Source organism: Oratosquilla oratoria, chromosome 1 (genome assembly GCF_046742065.1).
Source record: "Oratosquilla oratoria isolate Oo_2021 chromosome 1, ASM4674206v1, whole genome shotgun sequence".
NCBI lineage: Eukaryota > Metazoa > Arthropoda > Malacostraca > Stomatopoda > Squillidae > Oratosquilla > Oratosquilla oratoria.
The window spans coordinates 101,339,401-101,364,632 of record NC_134777.1 but is presented as its reverse complement, the minus strand read 5'-3'; the positions used below and the strand labels follow the sequence as shown (position 1 = coordinate 101,364,632).

At 37.5% G+C, this 25,232-nt stretch overlaps 1 protein-coding gene across 2 annotated transcripts in view; it reads right to left on the bottom strand.

Annotated features, from left to right (window-relative positions):
• Positions 1-25,232, bottom strand: part of LOC143024614 (adenylate kinase isoenzyme 5) — a 154,091-nt gene that overhangs the window by 68,928 nt on the left and 59,931 nt on the right. For both annotated transcript variants that reach the window (XM_076183480.1, XM_076183489.1), the window contains exon 3: positions 10,828-10,938. In XM_076183480.1, the coding sequence (XP_076039595.1) occupies positions 10,828-10,938 (111 nt within the window). The remainder of the gene's footprint in view (positions 1-10,827; positions 10,939-25,232) is intronic.

Below are 25,232 nucleotides of genomic sequence, written 5' to 3'. Positions count from 1 at the left end.
CAGGATGTACAGGTTCTAAGGGGAGCGATATCAGATCATTTTTTTGGTAGAAGGTAAGTTGAGAGTGGAGGATAGATGAAGAAAGAGGAAAAGGACAAAGGTAAGGAGTTGCCTAAAGTAAACTGCTTTTATGAGAAAGAAAAGGAAAAGGAGTACAAGAAAAAATTGAGAGAGAGTGGGAGGGAGTGAAGGATAAAGTAGAACTAGGAGTGGAGGAGGAATGGGGTTGGTTCAAGGAGGGAGTCACAAGGTGTACAAAGATGGTGTGTGGAACAAGAAGGACGGGAGTAAATAGAAGGAAGGGTAGTGTGTGGTGGGATGAGGTAGCAAAGAAGGCTGTAGAAGAGAAGATGCAAGCATTCACAGATTGGTTATAAAATAGGACGAGAGAATCATATGAGAGTTACAAAGAAAAGAGAAGTAAAGCATTAGATGCAGAAGGCAAAGGGGAGAGCAGATGTGAAATGGGGTAAGAGTATGAGTATAATATAATTTTTTAAAGTAATAAAAAGATGTTTTGGAAAGAAATTAAAGCATAAAGAGCAGAAAAAGTAAAAGGTGCAGGTGGAGAGACGATAATGGAAGAAACGGCAGTAAGAGTAAGATGGGCAGAGTATTTTAGGGAGTTGTTAAATGTGAAAGAGGATAGGGAAGGAAAGGTAGTTGCAGTGGGAAGCACTAAGAAAATGACAGTGATGAGTGAGGATAATGAAAGAAAACAAGGAAAGATGAGGTGAATGCAGTTGTTAAGATGATGAGAGTAGGTAATGCACCTGTGTTGAATGGGTGTCACAGAAAATGTCTAAAAAGTAAGGGACAGTGATGGTGGACTCAGTGGTGAGGCTATTTAATGTTTATTTAAAAGAGGATAGTGTCGGAGGACTGGAGGAGTGCCTGTATAGTTCCACTTTACAAGGGAAAGGGGGACAAGTGTGAGTGTAGTAGTTTCAGAGGGATTAGCTTGTTAAGTGTAGTTGGGAATGCTTATGGGATGGTTTTGATTAAGAGGATTAGGAGAGGAACAGAGGAAGTAATAGATGAGGGACAGTGTGTGTTTAGGACAGTTAGGGGTTGCGTGGATCAGATTTTTGTGTTAAGGTAGATATGTGAGAAAGCTTTAGGCAAAGTTAAGGATGTTTTTTTGGGCCTTTATAGATTTGGAAAAGGCTTATGACAGGGTAGACGGGAAGACACTGTAGGAGTTATTGCAGATATATGGGATAGGAGGAAAGCTGTTAAGAGCAGTCAAGAGTTTTTACGATAGTAGTACAGTAGAGCCTGTGTTAGAATCAGAAATGGAGAGAGTGAGTGGTTTGAGGTAAAGGTGGGACTTCGCCAGGTACGTGTAATGTCTCCTTGGCTGTTCAATTATATATATATATATATATATATATATATATATATATATATATATATGTGTGTGTATATATGTATGTATATATATGTATATATATATATATATATGTGTGTGTGTGTGTGTGTATATATATATATGTATATATGTAAATATATATATGTATATATATATATATAGTTGTATCTTACGGGAAGGGGAGTAGTACAGTAGAGCCTCTGTTAGAATCAGAAATGGAGAGAGTGAGTGTTTTGAGGTAAAGGTGGGACTTCACCAGGTACGTGTAATGTCGCCTTGGCTGTTCAATTATATATATATACATATATATATATATATATATATATATATATATACATACATATACATATTTACCTAGTTGTATCTTACAGGAAGGGGAGCTATGCTCGTGATATGCGTGTATCTATGTACATGTACATATATATATATATACATATATATATATATATATATATATATATATATATATATATATATATATGTTGAAGGAAGGACGACAAAATGAGTGGTAGGGTGGTGAGATAAACACCGAGAATCGTTGGAGTTTTTATTCACTGACGTTTCGCTCTTAACAGAACTTCTTCAGAGTGTGCATACATGGACAGAAAATCAACATATTTATAACCCGCATGCTCGATGCCGCGTTCCTTTCCTAACCTACCCCATTCCTCCCTCTCGCCCCCTTCAACTCCCGGAGTATCAACCAACCGGACATTTTGGTGGTTCACGCGGAACAATATGGACACTTACCCAACTGGAACGGAGTAGAAGTGTTGCAACAATGGTTAGACAAGAAGAGGAAAATAGTTGAGGGAGGCAGCATTCATAACATCCCAGCCCTGTTGTAACCATCGGGACGACTTTATCAAATTGTCCAAAATGTCCGGTTGGTTGGTACTCCAGCTGTTGTCAGGCGACTTAATTCATACGAAAGAAGTCTCCTTCTCTGCCTCCTCTTCAGTCGGAGCACAAGAATTAATGCCTCTCGCACTGTTGCGCACTCTACTGTATAGATTTTGTTTAAGCTAATGTCAATTAATTCCCTTCAGTTTATGGGCATTAAGGGCAGACTTAGGGGAGATGTTCATGACAGGCACGCGGTCGATCCAGGCTCCACTTGGTCCTGTGTTTGCCCCTCTTTCCTCACTACGTCACCCGGGACATCGAAGATACAAGAAGTCTAAGGCCCCCACCAGAACCCTCCTTGCTCTCCCGATCATCCGATCAAGAAACGGCGACGTGACCTGACACGACCACTTCACACATTCCCACTACCCAAATACCGGCGGCGGAAATTCAAGAAGATAAAATCCCACTGTTCCTGAGGCTCTGCCGCCCAACGGACTTTCCACGCAAGGAGATGGGGCCCCTTCCCGATATTTCCCGACAGAAAGACTAGAAGTACTACATTCCGTCCCCAGCCACCAATGAAACACACAAACCAAAAAAGGCTTTTTACTTCATTCATTATTACATGCGGTTGTGAACCTGTTAACACGGTTGTAAGACAAGGGTGGCTGTAAGACTACAAGGGTGTAAAAGAATTCAGATTATACAACAACCGTAACGATTCTCATTCAGTGCGGCTGCTACGTCGTACGCACTGCTGATGCGTGGTTGTAAGAACCACACTGCTGCTGTATCTACAACATGGTTGTGACATCTACAACTCACCCGGGACTCGGACCTCAGTCTTTAACGAGACAGAGCCACGCTATAATCTATAGCAACAAAGGGCTTATATATAAGGGTCTATCTTGTTGGACCTCCTTCGTGCAGTTACCTTCGCATCTAAGCACTACAGTGGTGGGCCTCTTTGGCGGAGTTGGAAAAAAAAATGCGCCGAACATCTACGATACGAGAAAATAGATAAATAATTCTCGTTAAAGAAAAAAGAAAGAAAGAAGGGGAAAAATGCGCGTCATAAACCAACGACCAAAACACGCCTCCCGCAGTTCCCGGCGTAGAGGACAACACCTACTGTAGTACTTAATCAGAAGTAACTTTACGGTACCGAGCAAAACCTATGATAATCCAGTGGTAGTGGTTAAGTAGACAATAATAACGATGATGATAATGATAAAATTAACAATGATAATATTGATAATAATAATAATAATATAGTAGTAGTAATAATAATAATAATGATAATAATAATAACGATAATAATAACAATAATAATAATAATAAAAATAATAATAACAATAATAACGATAATAATAATAGTAGTAGTAATAGTAATAATAATAAAGGTAATTATGATAATAACAATGTTAATGATAATAATTATAATGTTAGTAATCATGATAATAATGATAATAATAATAATTATAATATAATTATATTATTATTATTAATAATTATAATAATAATAATAATAATAACAATGATAATAACAATAATAATAATAAGAATGACAATAATAATAATGATAATAATGACAACACCAATAGTAATAATAATAATATTGGGGTTTACACGGTCTAACGGTTCGTCGAACGCGGTTCGACAGACACGTGTTTAAAGTGATGGGTGAACGTGTGAACGGGGTATTTGGTTGTCGAACATGGTTAATTCCCAAATATCCCGTTCACACAACATTTTAACACGTGTCTGTCGAACCGCGTTCGGTGAACAGTTAGACCGTGTAAACCCCCTCTTAATAAAATAATAACAATATAATGATAACCATAATAATAACAGTAATATTAATAACAATAATGATAAAAATAATAATAATAATAATAATGATAATAACAGCAAAAACAATAATATTTATAATAATGAAAATAATAATGATAATTAATAGATATAATAATTATGATAATAATAATGATAATAAAAATGATTGTAATAATAACAACAATAATGATAATAATAATAATAATAACAATAATGATGATAGTAATAAGAAGAATGACAATAATAATAATAATGATAATAATAACAATAACAATAGTAATGATATTAATAATAAAATTATAATAAAAAATAATAATGATAACCATGATAATGATAATAGTAATAATAATGATAATAATAAAAATAATAATGATAATATAGTAATAATAATAATAATAATGATAATAGTGAAAATAATAATAATTATAATAATGAAAAAAGTAATGATAATAGATATAATAACTATGATAATAATAATAATAATAATGAAAATAATAATAATAATGAAAATAGTAATGCTAATGATATTTATTATAATCATAATAATAATAGAATTTATTTTTGGTCAAGATAGTCAAAAACCCGAAACAGAAGTTATGCTTGTGTAATTGATATCGCCAGATACGTCATAGGTTTTGCTCATGACTACATAGAAAATAAGTGTTGCTAATGCCTTTGCTACGTAAGTCTTGGCGTCGGAGCTGTCGTGTGAGCAACAGCTGACTTTGTATGGGAACTGCTTTATATGCAAGCCATGGTGTGTTTTAAGCGCCTTGCAAGGCAAATCGTGCCGCATTGCAAGCGGTGGCGACGAAGGCATAATTAAATCAAGTAGAAGGAGACACGAGCCAAATGAGGCCGTGAAGCCTGCTACTCTTCTGCCCTTGGCCACAATAAAGCTCTAAATTTTGGCTTTTATAACTCAAAAGGGCTTTTGATAACTCTTGTTTGCTTTGCTACTTCCCGGAGATAATTTCGTCATGAGGAGTGGCAAGATCCGGGTCGTTTGACTCGTGAGTTTTTTTAGGGTCGAAAAGCATAAGTAAGCTGGTAAGGCAGGAGGAAAAAAAAAACACTAAATTATATATATAAAAAAAAAAGATTAATCAATAAGACAGTTGTTCGATCAACTGCATATACTGCTGCACAAGCTGCTGCATGGGGAGTTTTATGCACAGCAGGTATGAAAAAAAGGTAATGGCAGAACGACCCGGGCTGCCCGTCCACAGCAGCCGTCGGGGCGGATGAGCAGGACGAGGCGTGGCAGGCAGGAGCCCACCGAGGCAGACGCCGTAGGAAGGCGGTACCTCCAATCAGGATGTACCAGAAGGTACCAGATGTACCAGAAGCATGTATGCATATTCATATGTATATATAGATCAATATAAACCTAAAACAATACCTTGAGAGCCCTCAGGCTGCGTAGGCGGGACCCTGAGTCCGCCCCTGGAGACCAGCGCACTCCGCCGGAGGGGTTTGCCTTCGCCCTGCTTGGAGGCTTCACCGCAGAGAGAGTGGCCGGGCAATGAGAAGGGGGAAGGGTCAAGGGTGGGGTATCGGGGGTGAATGAGGGGGGTAGGAGGGAAAAGGTGAGTTTTAGCTGTTTGGGACTCCTTGCTTGTGACATGTGGAGAGAACCGGCACAAAAAGTAACAGTGAATTGTTCATCTAAACTTGGCAGAGGTTTGGTTGATAACAAATATTGCATCAGGCATTGGGGTAATTTTCCTGATGAAATGTATATATTACTTTGAAGAAAAAAAAGATTATGTGAAGGATCAAACTTAAACACAAACTATAATAACGAGACAACCTCTCTGCAATTTTAGAAGATACTTTTACCAGGTTAAAGGAAATAGAGAATAGGCCACACACTATGTGCACTCTGTAACAAAAGATGGATACATAGAGTATTAGAGTGAAAAACTTCAAACAAAAGCGTACAGTCAGTAACTATACTACCTATCCTTTCACAATCTGGAAGAAGACTGAACCAAAAGTCAATGCAAAGGGAATCGGACACATGGGTACGAATAATGATGAAACCCAAATGCAGTGATGAAATTGCGTTGCGTCCGATAGCTTACCGTGGCTTTGACTTCCAACTCAAGATGGAACGAAACAAAGTTAAGCGGCTGTTCGGTCGGCAAAGAAAGTATATACCCCAGGCGTCATCCACGGTAACTACATCCAACACAGTGGCGTATAATGAGAATGAAATGTGTGGATTAGGTATGTCACCGTAGCGAAGGGGTAAAAAATCCTGTGCTACAATTCATTTCAAAATACAATGCTCAGTTCTGGAGTAAACGGTCTAAACTGCCACTTGAATCCCTCTTTTTTGACAACTTCGATAATTAATTGCTCTCTCTTGATCGGCTCAGACAATTACTATCTAAACAAAAATATGTATCTGTATCGTTGCATAAAGAATTGCCAAAATTAAAGCGCATAGTTCTAATATTCATACTATAATGTGGAAGGAATTTACAAGCAAGTAGACAGAGGCGGGGATTTCGTGTCAAGCTACAGTCGCTAAAAAGCTCTGGAGTTCATCATCATTATCCATTTGGGCTCGAGGTAAGGCCTAAATCAACTTTAAATGAAATCTAGATCAACTCGCTTGCAATCAAAACAAATCATTTGCTATTTCTTTTTCATTAACGCCCCTTTCAGCCCATCCATCCATCTCATCCTCGATCGTCCTCTCGTGTTCATGGCATCCACTTCTGCCCTCCGCACCTTTTTTACTAATATTTCTTCACTCACTCTCCATATGTCCATGTCATTCCAATAATCTTTCATCAGTCCTATCTGCCATTTCCTTTTCCACCCCAGCTCTCCTTCTCACCTCGTTTCTCACTATCCAACCTTATAACTCCTACTATACTTTTCAGACATTTCATCTGAAACACAATAAAAAAAAAATTCTCCTCCTCTCTTAAATCCAAAGTCTCTGCCCCATTCAGTGCTGTCGGCACAATCACCCTTTCATATAATCTCCTAATTGCATCGATTTCCAAATGCCTATTTCTCATGAAACTTTTCAATCCTCCAAGTTACTTAATCTACAATTTACCTCCACCTCCACTCCTCCCTTCCCTGCCACATGCGACCCCAAATACCTAGAGCTACCCAATCCTTCCAGCATCTCTCCTTTCAGATTTACTCCAACTCGCTAACATCCTCTCCCTTGTATATATCATCATCTTACTATTAACATCTACCTTCAACTTTCCCTTATCGCATACCTTCCCTAACTCCGTCACTAACTCCCTTAATCCCTCCTCTGACCCTGCCACAAGCGCAGTGTCGTAAGTAAATAACAACTGGCTCACCTCCCATTTTTCTCCTTTTTCTTTAACCATTTCCAGTCCCCTGACCATTTCCCTCGCATTTACCTGCCGCACCACCCCATCCATGTACACATTGAACAGCCATGGCCACATGACACATCCCTGACGCAGCCCCACCTTTACCTCAAACCACTCGCTCTCTCCATTTCCCATTCTTTCACAGGCTCTACTACTTTCGTAAAAACTCTTGACTGGTTTTAACAGCTTTCCTAAGATTCCTTATATCTGTAATAACTCTCACGGTATCTTTCTACCTCGTCATAAACCTTTTCTAAATCCTTAAAGGCCCCAAAAAACCCTTACCTTTTCCTAGAGCTGTCTCACATGTCTGTTTTACTACAAAATCTGATCCACGCAACCCTTACCTTTCCTAAATCCACACTGTTCCTCACCAATTATTCCCTCTGTTCCTCTCCTAATCCTCTGAATCAGAACCCTCCCATATGCCGTCCCAACTACACTCAACAAACTGATCCCTCTGAAACTACTGCACTCACATATGTCCCCTTTTCCCTTGTAAAGCATAACTATACAGGCACTCCTCCAGTCTCAGGCACTTTATCCTCCCATAGACACAAACAACCTCACGAGCCAGTCCACTACTACTATACCTCCCTTCTTCAGACACTCCGCATGACACCCTCTAACTCAGGTACCTATTAGTACCTCATCTTTTTTTGTTTTTCCTCCATTTTTTTACCCATCACCGTCATTTTCTTGGCGCCTCCCATTGTTACCACTACTCCCTCCCTTTCCTCCTACACATTTAACAGCTCCCTAAAATACTCTGCCCATCTTCCCCTTACCGCCGCCTCTTTCGTTATCATCTCTCCATCTGCACCTGTTACCATTTCTCTACTTGATTCGTCTCCCCTTCCTCTCTTAACTTCCTTTTGTTACTTTTGAAAAATTATGCCATATTCCTCACCCATTTTACATCCGCTCTCCTTTTTGCCTCATTTATCTTGTGTTTTGTTTCTCTTCTTTTTTTTCATATATTTCCCTTATCCTACTTTGCAACCAGTCCGTGAATGTTCGCTTCTTCTCTTCTACAACCTTTTCCACATCATCATGCAACCTCTCACTACCCTTCCTTCTATTCCCTCCCATCGGACATTCCTACGAGACGTCAAGGTATAAGAGGGTCTGTGAGGAGTTTTCCAAATAGAACCTTATTGCTTGAGTTTTTTAATGTGCGTGGGTGTAGTACAAATGAGAGTAAAAGGGAATAGAGTGGTAATATGATTGTGAGAAGGAAGATGGATGTGTTGGCATTAAGTGAGACTAAGTTGAAAGGGAGGGGTGAGTTTGAGTTAGGGAGTGCAGTGGGGAAGGTGTCAGGAATGAGGAGAAGACAAGGGAGGGAAGGTGTGGCTATATTAGTATGTGAAGACATAGGTAAGTGTGTGGTGGAGTGGAAAGAGATTACTTTAAGATCAATGTGGATGTAGGTGAAACTGGAAAAGGAGATATGGGTTTCCGTAAGTGCATATGGGCCCGGTAGTGAGAAGAATGTAGAGGAGAGGGAAGCTTCTTGGATAGATTTAAATGAGTGCGTCCAGAGTTTTGGGAGAAATGTCAATGTATTGGTATTGGGAGATCTCAAAGCTAGAGTAGGGAATTAACCAATAGACGGAGTTGTTGGGAAGTTTGAGGTGTCAGGTAAAAATCTCAGTGGAGAGTTAATGGTGGAGATGTGTTTAGAGAGTTGATGATATCTAACACAGTATTTAGGAAGAAAGTCAAACATAAGTACACATGGGAGAGGGTGGTGGATGGAAGGGTGGTTGATAAAGCTTTAATGTACTATGTAGTGGTATTCAGGAGAAGAGTAGGAAAAGTTATGAATATCCATGTTCTTAGGGAAGAGAGTAGGGGAATATCAGATATTTTTTTTGGTGGAAAGTAAGTTGAGAATGAAGGATGGAAGAAGAAAGAGGAAAAGGGCAGTAGGTAAGGAGGTGCTTAGAGTAAACTGTTTAAATGAGAAGGAAAAGGAGTAGGAGTACAAGAAGCTGAGAGAAGTGTGGGAGGTGGTGAAGGAAAGGGTAGAGGTAGGAGTGGAGGAATAGGGGTGTTTCGAGGAGGGAGTAAAGGTGTGCCAAGATGGTATGTGGAAAAATGAAGATGGGAGGGATAATAATAATAATAATAATAATAATGATAATAATAATAATGATAATGATGATAATAGTAATGATAATAAATAAGATGATAATAATAAAAATTATTATTATTATACTAATAACTATAATAATAATAATGGTAAAAATAACAAAAATGATAATAATAGTAATGGTGCAAATATATACCAAAAGGTTCTCTTGTTGACTGGCCCTTTCACTGGTCACTGCACTGCAGATTAATTCAACAATCTTTTTGGTACACAATGACCCATCTATTTCTGACAAAGAACAGACGATTTTCTCCAGCAGCTGAGAGAGGGATTGGGTATTTATAACCGGCATAAAGGTAGGGTTGGGATCTTGACCGATGGGGACATTTGTTGGGCCAAATTTACCTCCCTTTTCCCCCTCCCTTCTCCCTTCTGAAGTAGACAAAATCCATATTAAGAACAACATCCATAAGATGTTTTTCACGTTGAAGGGATAATTGTAAAGAATACTCCTAAATATAAATAATCGTGCTCTTCGAAGTAGGGAATGTAGATGGTATCATAAGGGGGGCTAATTGACATCACGGAAAGTTGACCATAGGACTTTAAGGAAGACGTCACAAGACCAGAAAAGATAAGTAACCAGAAGGGTCTGAAAAAAGTAAGAAGACACGCAGGTGACATCACTAAAAAGGAGACGATTCGGAGGAAGAAAGGAAGAAATAAATACGACATCGCATGAAAGCGGACCCCCCCTCCCCCGTCCGACACACACACACACCTGAAGAGAAAGTTAGACATGCAGATGATAAAGGTAGTCCAGAGCAGGGAAGGTGTTCGTGCGGCATCACAAAGGGTGGGCAAGGTAGACGTGAAGAATGAACAGTTTTCACGAGCCGAAAGCATAACGTCACAAGAAGGAGACCCTACCTCAGCTTTGGTTTAAATTACATTCGTTTGTAGCCTCACGCTGTGAGAAAAGAACTCAAAATCTAGCCTCCTGTGCTATGAAAACCCTCCAAGACCATTAAGTAATTAAAGAATGACGTATAGAAAATTAACAAAAAGTATTTAGTTTTCTTTATTTCAACCATAAAGTCACAGAACATATAAGCATTCAATAACAAACAAACCACAGAAAATTTTCAGATCTAATCAATACACGACATTAACATAAAAGATTATAACAGTGACAGTAACATGCTGAGAAGCAACTCACCTTGTTTTCTTCAGAGCTAAACCATAGATAAGACCCGGAGGGACAGTCAACACCTAAAGTTTTGCTCGAGTCCAACACTTACCATTCTCTTTGACGTACTCGCTGATGACAACGTACATATTGATGTGTCTGTAGCCTTCGTGGATGTCCGCCAGGTTCTGCGCGTGCGTCATCTTGCCACTTCCGGGACCGCCTGGAAAAATATATAGATATGTAGATAAATTATGTATTTACAGCAGATATACGTCCGTCCACATAAACACACGCACACACACATACATGCACATAAACACACGCGCGCGCACGCACACCCCACACACACACACACACACACACACACACACACACACACACACACACACACATAATCACACAAACACATACACAAAAAAAAACGCGCGCGTATACGGTATATCAATTGATCATTCAATCAATCAGTCAGCCATTTAAGTCACTGCTGAAACAAAGGCCTCGCATACCATTCTATGACTCGCATGGTTGCGTCAACTTCTACCACGTCAATCCTGCAAACGTCTCTATCTCGTCTCTCCATATTCTGTGTGGAGAGACTTTATACGCTTGACGTCCATTCAGTAATACGCTCCATCCCCCATCATTCAACTTTCTCGCCCGATTCCACTTCTTTATTTTTTTCATTGCCTCCACAGCATCTCTTACAAAGGATTACAAAGGCGGAGCATGCCGACAGGAGACCTTTTGGTCCATATCTAGGTCGGATGCGAAATAAAGTCATAATGATAAATTAATAAATAAAAACTAATAATGTAAATAACAAATAAAATACATAAGTAAATGCATAGGTATAGTTAGATAATAAACAAACAGGTAAATAGTAAATAATGATAAATTGACATATAAGTAATAATAAATAAAAATCAAAACAGACAAATGATAACAAAACAAAAACTTTAGTCTCTCTTATCAATGTTTACCTTCTTTCTGTCTTTCAGCGTTATTCCTACAATTAATCTATCCATTCTCCTCCTCGTTGTCTCCATCGCCTTCGTCAGTTTACATGTCTCAGATCCATACATTATTGCTGACATCATACATTCATTGTAAGCTTTACATATCAAACATAGAGGTAGAAAGCCTCTAATAATCCTTTTATATTTACCAAACATTTCTCACCAATTGTAATACACTTTATGGCATCTGGACTAAATAATCATACTCAAAATTCACCATCGGTTATAGTTTCTTCACTTTGAACTTTCGTGTTCATCATTATTTTGGTTTTACTCTTATTCATCTTCAAACCTACCTTGAGACCTTCCTTGTTCAAGTAATTTAGCATTTCTTGCAGGTCTTCTGCTCTTTCTGAAATATGATTAATGTAATTGCAAATCTTTGGTGATTAAGATATCATTAATCTTTAAACCTTTCCCTTCCCAACTCAATCTTCTGAAAATATTTTCCAGGCAAATCATAAATAGTTTAGGTGAAAGTGTATCGCCTTGCCGTACTCCTTTCTCGATCTTTATCTTTTCTGCATCTCCATGTAACCGAACTATAGCAGTGTCTTTCTTCTCCAGAACAATTATCATGTTTTCGTTTGCATCCTGTTTGTGTAGTGACTTTAGGATTGCTATTTATTCTACTTAGTCAAAGGCCTTTTTATAATCTATAAAAGCTAAACAGCTAGGTTTATTATATTCTGTTGTTTTTTCGATTAATTAATTCATCGTATGCAAATAATCTGTAGACTATCCACTTCAGAAGTGGCTTTTATCTAAAACTTAACCGAGTCTATTTGTAAAAATATTGGAAAATACTTTCTATACATTTGGTAAACTAATCGGTTAGTTACTAAGGTCTTTCTGATTTCCTTTTTTGTGAAGTAAAATTACTATAGGATTGTACCATAATACAAGAACAATTCCCTGGCTTATATACTGGATATATAGCTAAGCTAAGCTAAAACAAACATCTTTCCCTGCGTCTTTCAGTAGATTTATCGACACTTCATTTTTCCCCAGGTACTTTTTCTAGTTTCATACGTTTTAGAGCAAACGTTATTTCTCCGATTCCAACTTCTAGTACTCTGCTAATGTCTAAAAATAAATTTACCGACTCACAGTATTTGATGGGCAAACCTTTTGGTAAATATCTAATTCTTCTACTCTTTTTACTATTCTGCCTCTGCAGTTACTAATCACTCCTGCCTCTGCAGTTACTAATCACTCCGTTTCTATCTCTCAAATATTTTGCTGGCTCCCTAAAGCTAGTTCGGTAGTTATATATTGCCGAATAGCTTCTATACATTTTTTCTTTTACATGTACCTTTTGTTGATGAACACACATACACACACAGATATATATATATATATATATATATGTGTGTGTGTGTGTGTGTGTGTGTGTGTGTGTGTGTGTGTTTTTAGAGGCTCCGTCACTGGGACGCGAACCTTTCATTGTACCTACATAATCACAAAGCAAGGATGTTAACCGCTACGCCATGAAAGATGCTTCAAAAGGAGTCGACGATTCCTCGAGCACATTCCTCATTTTCATCAGGTCTATTCAGACGAGCCATCCGACAAGTTGTGAGCCGACATAATCCCGAAGCAAGAATTCTACCCAATACGCCATGAATGACTCCTCTTGAAGCATCGTTCCTGGCGTCGTGAGTAGTATCCTTCCTTCATGATTATGTCGGCTTACAACTTGTCGGATGGCTCGCTTGAATGAAGACTCAATGAAAATGAGACTACGTATTGCTACACCATGATGAGTGTGCTTAGGTAGCCGTCGATTCCTTTTGAAGCATCATACATGGCGTAGTGGCTAACATCCTTGTTTCGTGGTAACAAGTGATAAAGCTTAGAAAAATCCTAAATACACACACACACACACACACATATACATATATACATATATATATATGTATATATATATATATATATGTGTGTGTGTGTGTGTGAGTGTGTGTGTGTTTGTAATTAACAATGTAAAGGGACTCAATTATTTTCCGTTGTTTCTTGTGAAGACCTTTGGCTAGAATAGTGGTTCCCTCCCAATTTGGTAGGTGTCCCTCTGTGTCTGTGTAGTTAACTAGAGCGTCTGGGTGAGGTTTTGGTTTGGCAAACGCTAGACCTTGGTTCGATCCCGGCGTTGACAATCGGAAAAAAAAAAAAAAAATCATTGACATGCGCCGTTACTGCCGATTCACTTCGAGTATTTACAACAACGAAATCCTATAAAGGTTTCGAATTAGCTTTGGCGATTGCTCGTTAGTTGAGCTCGGGATCTCCGTGAAATTATGAGTAGGTTAGGACGAGAGTTAGACGTCTACCTGAATCTTCGTAATTTGTTCAACTTCAAGTTAGAGATCATCTGAATCTACAACGACGCAGTGGGTAAGATGTTGGTTTGGCAATGCGCTAGACCTCGGTTCGATCCCAAATATATATATATATATATATATATATATATATATGTATATGTATGTATGTATGTATATATGATTTGAATGATGGAGAACATAAACACAGGGGAAGGCTCGGAACCCTAAACACTCTAACGTTTCGTTCGCGTAGAACTCTGAAGAAGTTCTACGCAAACGAAACGTTAGAGTGTTTAGGGTTCTGCGCCTTCCCCTGTGTTTATGTTCTCTATCATCCAAATCATTTGTCTAAAATACTTATCAATATATATATATATATATATATATATATACATATATGTATATATATATGTATATATATATATATATGTTGAGACATTCTGACAGGTTGGTGTAAGCGGAATAGGAAACACAGGAGTCTTAGTCTTGAGTTTATTCCTGACTAGTTTCGCAGGTATGCTTTTTCAAAGGAATATGTGTACAAACGGGCTGTGGGCATTATATATATATATATATATATATATATATATATATATATAATATATATATATATATATGTATATAACGTAGAAACCACTGCTGGAGTAGAAAAGACTGGAAACGGGGAATCTATATATTTCGATTGCAAACTGCAATCCTCTTCAATCTACTGCAATCTACTGCAATCCTCTTCATCTACTGAAGAGGATTGCAGTGTGCAATCGAAATCTATAGATTCCCCGTTTCCAGTCTTTTCTACTCCAACAGTGGGTTCTCCGTTATTGTCACATGTGTGATGACATTTTTAACCTGTCATATATATATATATATATATATATATATATATATATATATATGTATGTATATATATATATATATATATATTATATATATATAGATATATATATATATATATATATATATATATATATCCACAGGAGAAGGGAAACTTGTAGACAGTAAGTAATTTCCTATATTACATCTTAAGAATAAATGAAAGAGATACAGAGTTGTGTTTAAATGTAAGTATCAGGTAGCAACTGTAAGGGGGGGAGGGGGAAATATACAATGCGGAAAGGGGGGATGACCTTACTTCTATCGACCTGACCAACACATATGGTTCAATCTGGCGGAAACATTTTGATCACCATTTGGGTTACCAATTTATCACATTTAAAATGTCCATAGCTTAATTTTATGTTCTTATCAAACGTGCCTGATATTAAGCAGGATTCTATTATATTTATTTCTTGTAGGCTTTTTCCTTTGGCTAAAATTGTTGCCCTAGGCCAATCAATTTTAGCCAAAGGAAAAAAGCCTACAAGAAATATAATAGAATCCTGCTTAATATCAGGCATGTTTGATAAAAATATAAACTTAGTCTGAAGATGTAATATAGGAAAGTACTTACTGTCTACGACTTTCCCTTCTCCTGTGGCTATTTTGCATTTTTGTATTACGGTGATGTGATTGTTTGCACACACACACACACACACACACACACACACACACACACACACACACACACACACACACACATATATATATATATATATATATATATATATATATATATATATATATTATGTACATAATTCGTGAACGCCAACTCCGGCTATATGGGCAAATGGCACTTTCCTACCAACAGGGTTGTCTTCACAAGAGAAAAACCTGGATGGAGGAGTCAGAATTCAAGGTTGGGGGAAGTCGATCGAACCTGCCGAGAGTTGTTTGGAGTGGGAAGGGTGGATGCATGCGAGCTCGGTCGTAGAGACTTTCGGGACTGGCGCCGGCGTGTGAGTGAAGAAACGCGAACCCTTGCGTATACCCTGAATTGATAATTGATATGCATATGTATGATATGCATTTATATATGTGTGAATATAAAAGTGAATAAATAAACAAATATGTATATATATATATATATATATATATATATATATATATATATATATATATATATATAATTTCGTAAATGAAGAAAGCAGGATTTCTTTAATGCATGTTGAATTGAATGCGACAGCATCCTTCCAATTCAACTTCTTGATATTTTCTGTTATTCTTATTAGGATTTTTCCTACTTGAGGGTGATCTAATACAATATTTCCATATTTCTCCATTTAATATTTCGAGCTCTTGAAGACAAAAGCTCAAAATATTAAATGGAGAACTATGGAGACCTTATATTAGCTCACCCCCCAGCAGGAAAAATCCTGATAAGAAAAATACAAAATATCAAGAAGTTGAACAGTTGTCAGAATGGTGTCGTATTCAATTTAACAGACACACACACACACACACACACACACACACACACACACACACACACACACACACACACACACACACACACACACACACACACACACACACACACACACACACACACACACACACACACACACACACACACACACACACATACACAACTCGGTGGCGCGGTTGGTAGAGTCCCAGATTGTCAGTATGGCGGTACCGGCGGTACCTAGTTCGAATCCTGTCCAGGGCTGAAATTATTTCAGTATCGCTGCGCTTCGAGTCGTTACTCCAGTTCTCATGGGCGGGGAGGTGTGTGTGTGTACGTATAAGGTCATAGCATTACCCATAGATCGGTCATACGAGCTCTGACCTTTCTTCCGGGAGGGAAATAGCTGTCGATCACGAGTCCAACACGTGACCCAAAAGACCAAGGTGAATCACACACACACACACACACACACACACACACACACACACACACACACACACACACACACACATATATATATATATTTATATATATATATATGTATATGTATATATACATATATATATATATATATGTAAATGTATATGTACATATGTATATATATACATACATATATATATATATATACATACATACATACATACATATACCAAGGCTTTTTCCCCCTTCCAAGGGAGGTAGCCAAAAAGGGAAAGGCATAAAAACACTCCCACCCATTTCATCCCTAAATACACTCCACACCCCTCCCACCCTTCCTCTCATCTGAGCACCTCCTGGATGACGGGTCATCCCTGCACCCTGCCCACCGCCCTGGGTCAGAAGCAGTGTCGCAAGACACAGTACATCCACAGCGAGGCCGCTTCATTTAATCGGCGACCCCCCCTCTCCGTCCCCCTTTGCAATATAAGGCGAGGACGGGGAGAAATCCCTTCGGGCTGCGTCAAAATTTACTCACACATACTACCCCACCCCCCACTTCCCCGCCCATTCCTCCTCATGCAGTCACAACATCATCCATATACAACCATTCTCCACTCACCTCTGTCTTCCGTCCTCTCCCTTCCTTCCTCAACAGACATTCCCCTCTTCCCCAAAGCCCCCTTCACCCCATCCATCCACCTCATCCTAGGACGTCCCCTCATGTTCACTCCCTCCACATCTGCCTTCCATACCTCTTTTACTAGTTTTTCTTCACTCATTCTTTCCATGTGTCCAAACCATCCTAATATTCTTTCATCAACCCTATCTCCCAAATCCTTTTTCACCCCTGTTCTCCTCCTCACCTCCTCATTTCTCACTCTATCTAGCCTAGTAACCCCCACCATACTTCTCAGACACCTCATCTCAAACACATTCAAACTCCTTCTCTCTTCTTCTCTTATGTTCCACGTTTCTGCCCCATACAGTGCTGTTGGCACAATCACTCCTTCATACAGTCTCCTCTTCGCATCCATTCCCAAATGTCTATTCCTCATTACACTCTTTAAACCACCAAGGCATTTACTCGCTTCTCTCAATCTACATTCTACCTCCACCTTCACTCCACCTTTTCCTGCTACACTTGCACCCAAGTATCTAAAACTATCCACTTCCTCCAGTCGCTCTCCCTTAATGTTCACTTCCAGTCTACTGCCACTTTCACCCCTTGTACATCTCATCACCTTACTTTTACCCACATTTATCTTTAGCTTTCTTCTATCACATACTCTCCCAAACTCTGCCACCAGCTTCCTCAATCCCTCCTCTGACCCTGCCACAAGCCCAGTGTCGTCCGCAAACAACAGCTGGCTCACCTCCCACTTTTCTCCATTTTCTTTAACCATCTCCAATCCCTGACTCACTACCCTAGCATTCACCTCTCGCACCACCCCATCCATGTATAAGTTGAACAGCCAGGGCGACATAACGCATCCTTGACGAAGTCCCACCTTTACTTCAAACCACTCACTCTCTCCATTTCTAATCCTAACACATGCTCTACTACTCTCATAAAAACTCTTGACAGCTCCCAAAAGCTTTCCTCCTATCCCATAAATCTGCATAACCTCCCACAGTGCCTTTCTGTCTACCCTATCATAAGCCTAATGTATATATATATATATTCATTATATATATATATATATATATGTATATGTATATATATAATATATATATGTATTATATATATATTATATATATACATATATATTATATATATATATATACATTATATATATATATATATATATTATATATACATTATATATATATATACATTATATATATATATATTATATATACATTATATATACATTATATATATATATATATTATATATACATTATATATACATTATATATATATATATTATATATAATACTGATGACCCACTTTCGGAGAAGAATAAGCGAAGATATAGAGATCTGTATATTTCGATCACTTACTGTGATCCTCTTCGGCAGATATGAGTTACAAAGTACAGAACAATGTGTATTTATAGTAAAGCAGTGAGGTAGCATGAGGGGACGGGGCTCAGGTCAACACGCCTGGCACGCATGCTCGCATCTTGGTGGCTCATGTTTCGTATATAATAAAATTATTGGTAGTCAAGATCTACGTTAAGCTACACGAGAGCTCAAACTTAAATCTAGATAAAATAGAAATGTCACACAACAAAGGCTCTGGTTATCAGAGATGAATATCTCGTTTTCAGTAACCACATTATAATATCACTTCTAAAGTTAGCAGAAACCGCTGCTCAGCACATTTGCTGTAAACGCAAATTTCTGGTGCGATTTTTTTTTTTTAATGTTAAAATTTTAGTATTTGAATTGCTGGACTTTCTATGACAGATAGAATTACACATGAAGGCAAAAACGATCTTCATGTAAAAATAACTCCACTAAATTTTATATTCATTCAATCTGACATGACTTACAAATCACGCTTCAAATATTCTTTGATTTTACCTCTTCCGTGTCACTTTTTTAGTATTTGAAAAGGTCCCCCCAAACCTTAGGATACAATAGATAATATGTTCCCAGCAATTTCGGTTGACACGTGATAAACTTTTTGCTTTGAAGACTGGATAATTTTGGCATACGTTCTCAAAAAGATTATCCACCCCTGCACTAAAGCAATGGTTATATGCTATCATGTAATTACTACTGCATGATAACATGCAGTCAATATATATATATATATATATATATATATATATATATATATATATATATATACACATATACATACACACACACACACACACACACACACACACACACACACATATATATATATATATATATATATATATACGCGTATATATACATGATTTCAAGAAGTCTACAGCGATAATGGCGTTGTTAGGTTTATATTGAAGCTTTAGTTCCTCTCGTGCGACAAATTCCTGTGCTGATTCCAAATAGCTGAGGAGGTGTCCAAAATACATTTGGTACGGTTTTTCTCTTTTTAATTACTCCAATACGTATTTCGACCTTACTCGGTCATCCTCAGGGAGGGAGTGGAGTGGACTAGTGGACTAGCTAGGACAGATCACCCGCTCGCGCGGGATCGGTAGTTGTAGGAGGGGAAGAGATGTCTGTATGAAAATGAAAAGATGGTTGTGTATGAAGGAGGGCTTCTGCCACGGGGCGATTAGGGACATTTATTTCGTGGTGTCTTGGCTTTGGAGGTGTGGGCAGGAGACTTGGTTTTGAGGGCTGGGATTAATATGTGTAACCGTGAGGTTACGTAGGAATATTTATTCTTCTTATCCTCACCAAACAAAGTTAGAAAACGAGTAAGAGGCTTCGTCTAAGGGAAAGGTAGAGAAATTGGAAATGATTTTAGTGGTAGGTAAGCTGAAAGAGAAGATGTAGTAGGTGAGAAAGTTGGAAATGAATATAATTTCAGTAGAACAATTTTTTTATGTAGATGTTTGTGAATGTAGTTGTGTTATTTTTGTTTGCGATATGGTTGTGAGTGTATTCTACGCATGGAGGGTTGTTGCCTCCAACGTGTGTACTTACAGCCTGACAATGGGCTATATACATTATTATTATTATTATTATTATCATCATTACTATTATTATTACTACTATTATGATATTATCATTGTCTCCATTATCATCATCATCATTATTATTATTATTATTATTATTATTATTATTATTACTACTACTACTACTACCACCAACCACACTCCAAGGCAATAGATGCACATAACACAAGCAATAACACCCCTTTCCACAATCCACAAGAAAGTTGCTACTTCCACGTACGCAGCGCTACGGATCACGGCTACATGAGATTGATCTCTCCCAATGTTTGGCCATTGTACGGCCTGTATATAAACCTATGTATTCACCAACATTGTAACTCCCTCCCTGAGGATGACCAAGTAAGGTCGAAATAGGTATTGGAGTAATTAAAGAGAAAAACCGTACCATATGTCTTTTGGACACCTTCTCAGCTATTTGGAATCAGCAGAGAAACTTGTCGCACGAGAGGAACTAAAGTTTCAATATAAACTTAACAACGCCATTGTCGCTCTAGACTTCTTGAAATCGGGTATACAACATGGCCTCCTACCAAATATTATATATATATTTATATATATATAATATATATATATATATATATATACATATATATATACTAAAAACCCACTGTTGTTTGGATCTAAGAAAAGCAAGGAAATAACGATTTCCGTATATTTCGATCACTTGCTGTGATCCTCTTCAAGCGGAATAGGATCCCAGAAAGTGATCGAATTATACGAAAATTGTTATTTCCTTGCTTTTCTTAAATCCAATCAACAGTGGGTTTATAGTGTATATATTAATGTAGTTCGACATTACTGGATAGTGATATATATACATATATATATATAGATGTATATACATAGATATATATACATATATATATATATATATATATATATATATATATATATATATCACTGTCCAGTTATGTCGTTACACATTAGTAATTGCACTAAAAACCCACTATTATTTGGATTTAAGAAAAGAAGGAAATAACGAATTTCCGTATATTTCGATCACTTGCTGTGATCCTCTTCAAGCGGAATACATAGACAAGAGAACATACATATCTTATATACAGATGAGAGAGGTAAAGTTAGGGAACATGGACAAGACATCTCATGTGGCATCTATATTGTTGCGCGGGTTTTGTGGCATCTATATTGTTGCGCGGGTTTTGTGGCAAATCGTTTAATGTTAGCAGTAAGGTGGTTAAGTCTATTGAAGACTTAACCACCTTACTGCTAACATTAAATTTAAAGTGGAATGGGAAGTGGATAACAGATTACCATTTTTGGACATCTTAGTCATGAGACATCAGGATCTTCTTTCTTTCACAGTGTACAGAAAACCCACACATACTGGGAGTTATGTACACTTCTACAGCAACCATCCTGATAATATCAAATATAGTGTTGCTTCGGGTCTTTTTCTAAGGGCACTAAGATTATGTAGCCCATCTTATTTAGATTCAGAGATTTCTATCATCAAAACTCAGTTAAAAAGATTAGGGTACCCAGACTGGTTTACAAATAAAGCCTTAAGCAAGGCCAAAACCAGTTATTATAAATCCACTTCCCATCCATCTCAATATCATAAATGGAACAAACACTGCCTAAAACTTCCTTTTAACCAATCCATCAATAATTTCTCTCAAATGTTGCCAAAAGATAACGTAAATATAATTTTTAGTTATCCCAACAATCTATTCAGAAAAGTAGTTAACGTTCATCACAGACCAACAGAAGACATAAATCCCGGAGTTTACAAATTACCCTGCTCAGATTGTGATGAAGTGTATTGGGAACAAACGGGCAGAGAATTAAAAACGAGAATTAAAGAACATAAAAGCTCAGTAAAATATGCTCAACATAACTCCGCGGTATTTCAACACGTAGCCAACAATAATCACAGAATAAATTGGGACGAGGCAAAAACCATTTTCAAATCCAAATGTAGTTATAAAAGGAAAATTATTTAATCTTCCTTAATAAAACAATTCCCGAATTTTAATATCTCAAAAGGCCAATGGTCACCAGATTACATAACCACCTTGGCAGTTAATAAATTATTTCCTCATATTGTAAAAGCGGACGATTTGCCACAAAACCCTAACTTTACCTCTCTCATCTATATATAAGATATGTATGTTCTCTTGTCTATGTATTCCGCTTGAAGAGGATCACAGCAAGTGATCGAAATATACGGAAATTCGTTATTTCCTTCTTTTCTTAAATCCAAATAAAAAGTGGGTTTTTATTGCATATGTATATATATATATATATATATATATATATATATATATATATATATATAAAAGAATGAGGGAGACTGCAAGAACCCATGAGACCTACATTAAGTTGTTCCATGTCTATTACCACCTATCATCCCCATCCATAAAGTTGTCTAACCGTTTCTTAAAATAATTGATAGTTTCAGCGCTCACTACATGGTTACTAAGTCTGTTCCTATTAGTAAACCAGTTCTTTCCTATTTCCTTCTTAACTCTAAATTTGTCCAGTATCAATCTAGTACTGCGAGTCCTACCCTGTTGTCTTAATATGATGACCCTGTTTGCGTCACCCTTGTTAAAGCCTTCGATCCACTTGAACACCTCTATTAGATCACCCCGCACTCTGCATCTTTCCAGAAAGTGTAAGTTAAGGTGCCTAAGCCACTCTTCGTAAGGTAAGTTTCTGATCCCATGTATCATTGTAGTCATTCTCCTCTGTACTGATTTTAGTGAATTGATGTCCATTCTATAATTCGGAGATAAAAAATGTACCGCATAGTCAAGGATGGGTCTAATTAACGCTAGATAGCAATTAAACCTTATGCTCTGTTTCCGTTATTCCTGGTGCTAATGCACTGTTTTCTGGATTTAAGGTCAGGACTCACTAGAACACCCAAGTCTCTCTCGCATTCAGTTTTCTCTAAAAACGTGTTATTTAAGCTATATCTGTTTTCGGGGTTATGTAACCCTACGTTTAACACGCTGCACTTTGAGATATTGAAATTTATTTGCCATTTCACTGACCATGTGAACAATTTGTCAAGATCTTCCTAATTTGGCGTCCTATTATAGTGTCGTCCGCAAACTTACTAAAATCACTATTAATCTCATTGTCCAAGTCGTTTATGTACATAACGAACAATAAGGGACCCAAAACCGAGCCCAGGGGGACTCCACTATAAACACTCCCCCACCTGGATTTTACACCATTTATGGTGACTCGCTGTTTTGTGTTACCAATCCAAGCTCTAATCCATTCTATCACTTTTCCTCCTATGCCCTGTGTTTTGATTTTATTTAGTAGTCTCTGGTGTGGCATCTTGTCGAACGCTTTGCTAAAGTCAAGGTAAATAACATAATAACTATCATTGATATCTGAGGCCTTAAAAACTTTATTGTAAAAGGATAGAAGATTAGTCACACATGACTTACCCTTGGAGAAACTATACTGTAAGTCATTAATCAAATTATGTCTATTAACTATTATTGATTCAAGTATTTTACCTATAACTGATGTCAAACTGATTGGCCTGTAATTGCATATAGCAGTTTAACTCCCTTTTTGAAAACAGGAACAACGTTTGCCTGCCCCCAAGCAGTAGGCACAAAACCAGTGTCTACCGACTTATTAAATATTTCTGTTAACCGGTCGCAGGTTTCAAATTTACACTCTTTACGCACTATGAAAATCCTCGTCTGGACCCGGGATTTTGTAGCTTTAAGTCTTTCAAAATGCTTAACTACTTCTACCATACTAATGCTGATATTAGATAGTCTATTTTCTTCATCCCCACTGAAAATCGGATCGCAAACACCGAGGGAAAATATTTGTTAAACGCCTCACTCATTTTCCCCCGATTCTATTATGACATTTTCGTAATTTTGAATTGGACCTATTCCTTCCTTATTTTTTGTTCTGTATAGATGAAAGAAGACCTTTGGGTTGGATCTCGCTTGTCTGGCAACCTTAATTTCATAGTTATGTTTCGCTGTGTGCGTATTCTTTTTAAACAGTTTTGCCATACCGTTATATTTGGATCTAAGGTGTGTTTCCCCCTTTTTTATTCTTGCGTAAAGTCCTCTTTTCATTCCGATCTCATGTTTCAGCCTGTCCCTCATCCATTTGGGAGTATTAATATTCTTCTGTATTGACTTGAAGGGAATATATTTATTTTGTGCATTTAGAATTAGATATGGTAGGTTACTATACATTTCGTTCAAATCGCTGACCTGGCTCTTGACTACGCGCCCACAAGTGACCTGACCCAAAATACACATACCCTCCGTCCCTCATATTGTCAAAATTGGTTCTCCTGAAGTCCGGTACTCGAACGTCATTCTTACTTTTTCATTCTTCCCAAATAATATTCAATCTTATTTCTTGATGACCGCTAGAGCCTAGAATATCTCCCATTTTTATGTTACTCGTTAGGTACTCAATATTAATTAACAGTAAGTCCAAAGTATTCGTTCCCCTCGTAGGATCGGTAATCACTTGTTTTAGGAAATTATCCTGCACCACATGTAAGAATTTTTGCGCTTCCCTATCTCCTACTAAAATTTCCCAGGGTTTCTATAATTAAAATCTCCTATGATCACAACGTTTTTGCACTGGGACGTCCTGCGAATTTCATGAATCAGGGGATCAATCTACTCAATGCTGACGTTAGGAGGTCTATATAGGACGCTAATAATAAGTTTCTTATTCTTGCCTATAATCTAAACCCAAATAGATTCCATACTATCCTTTTCCTTAATCGAATTGTTGATGATACAATTTATTGTATTTTTAACGAAAAATGCTGCTCCTCCCCGACTCCTGCCAACCCTATCCTTGTGAAAAAACTTATATCCT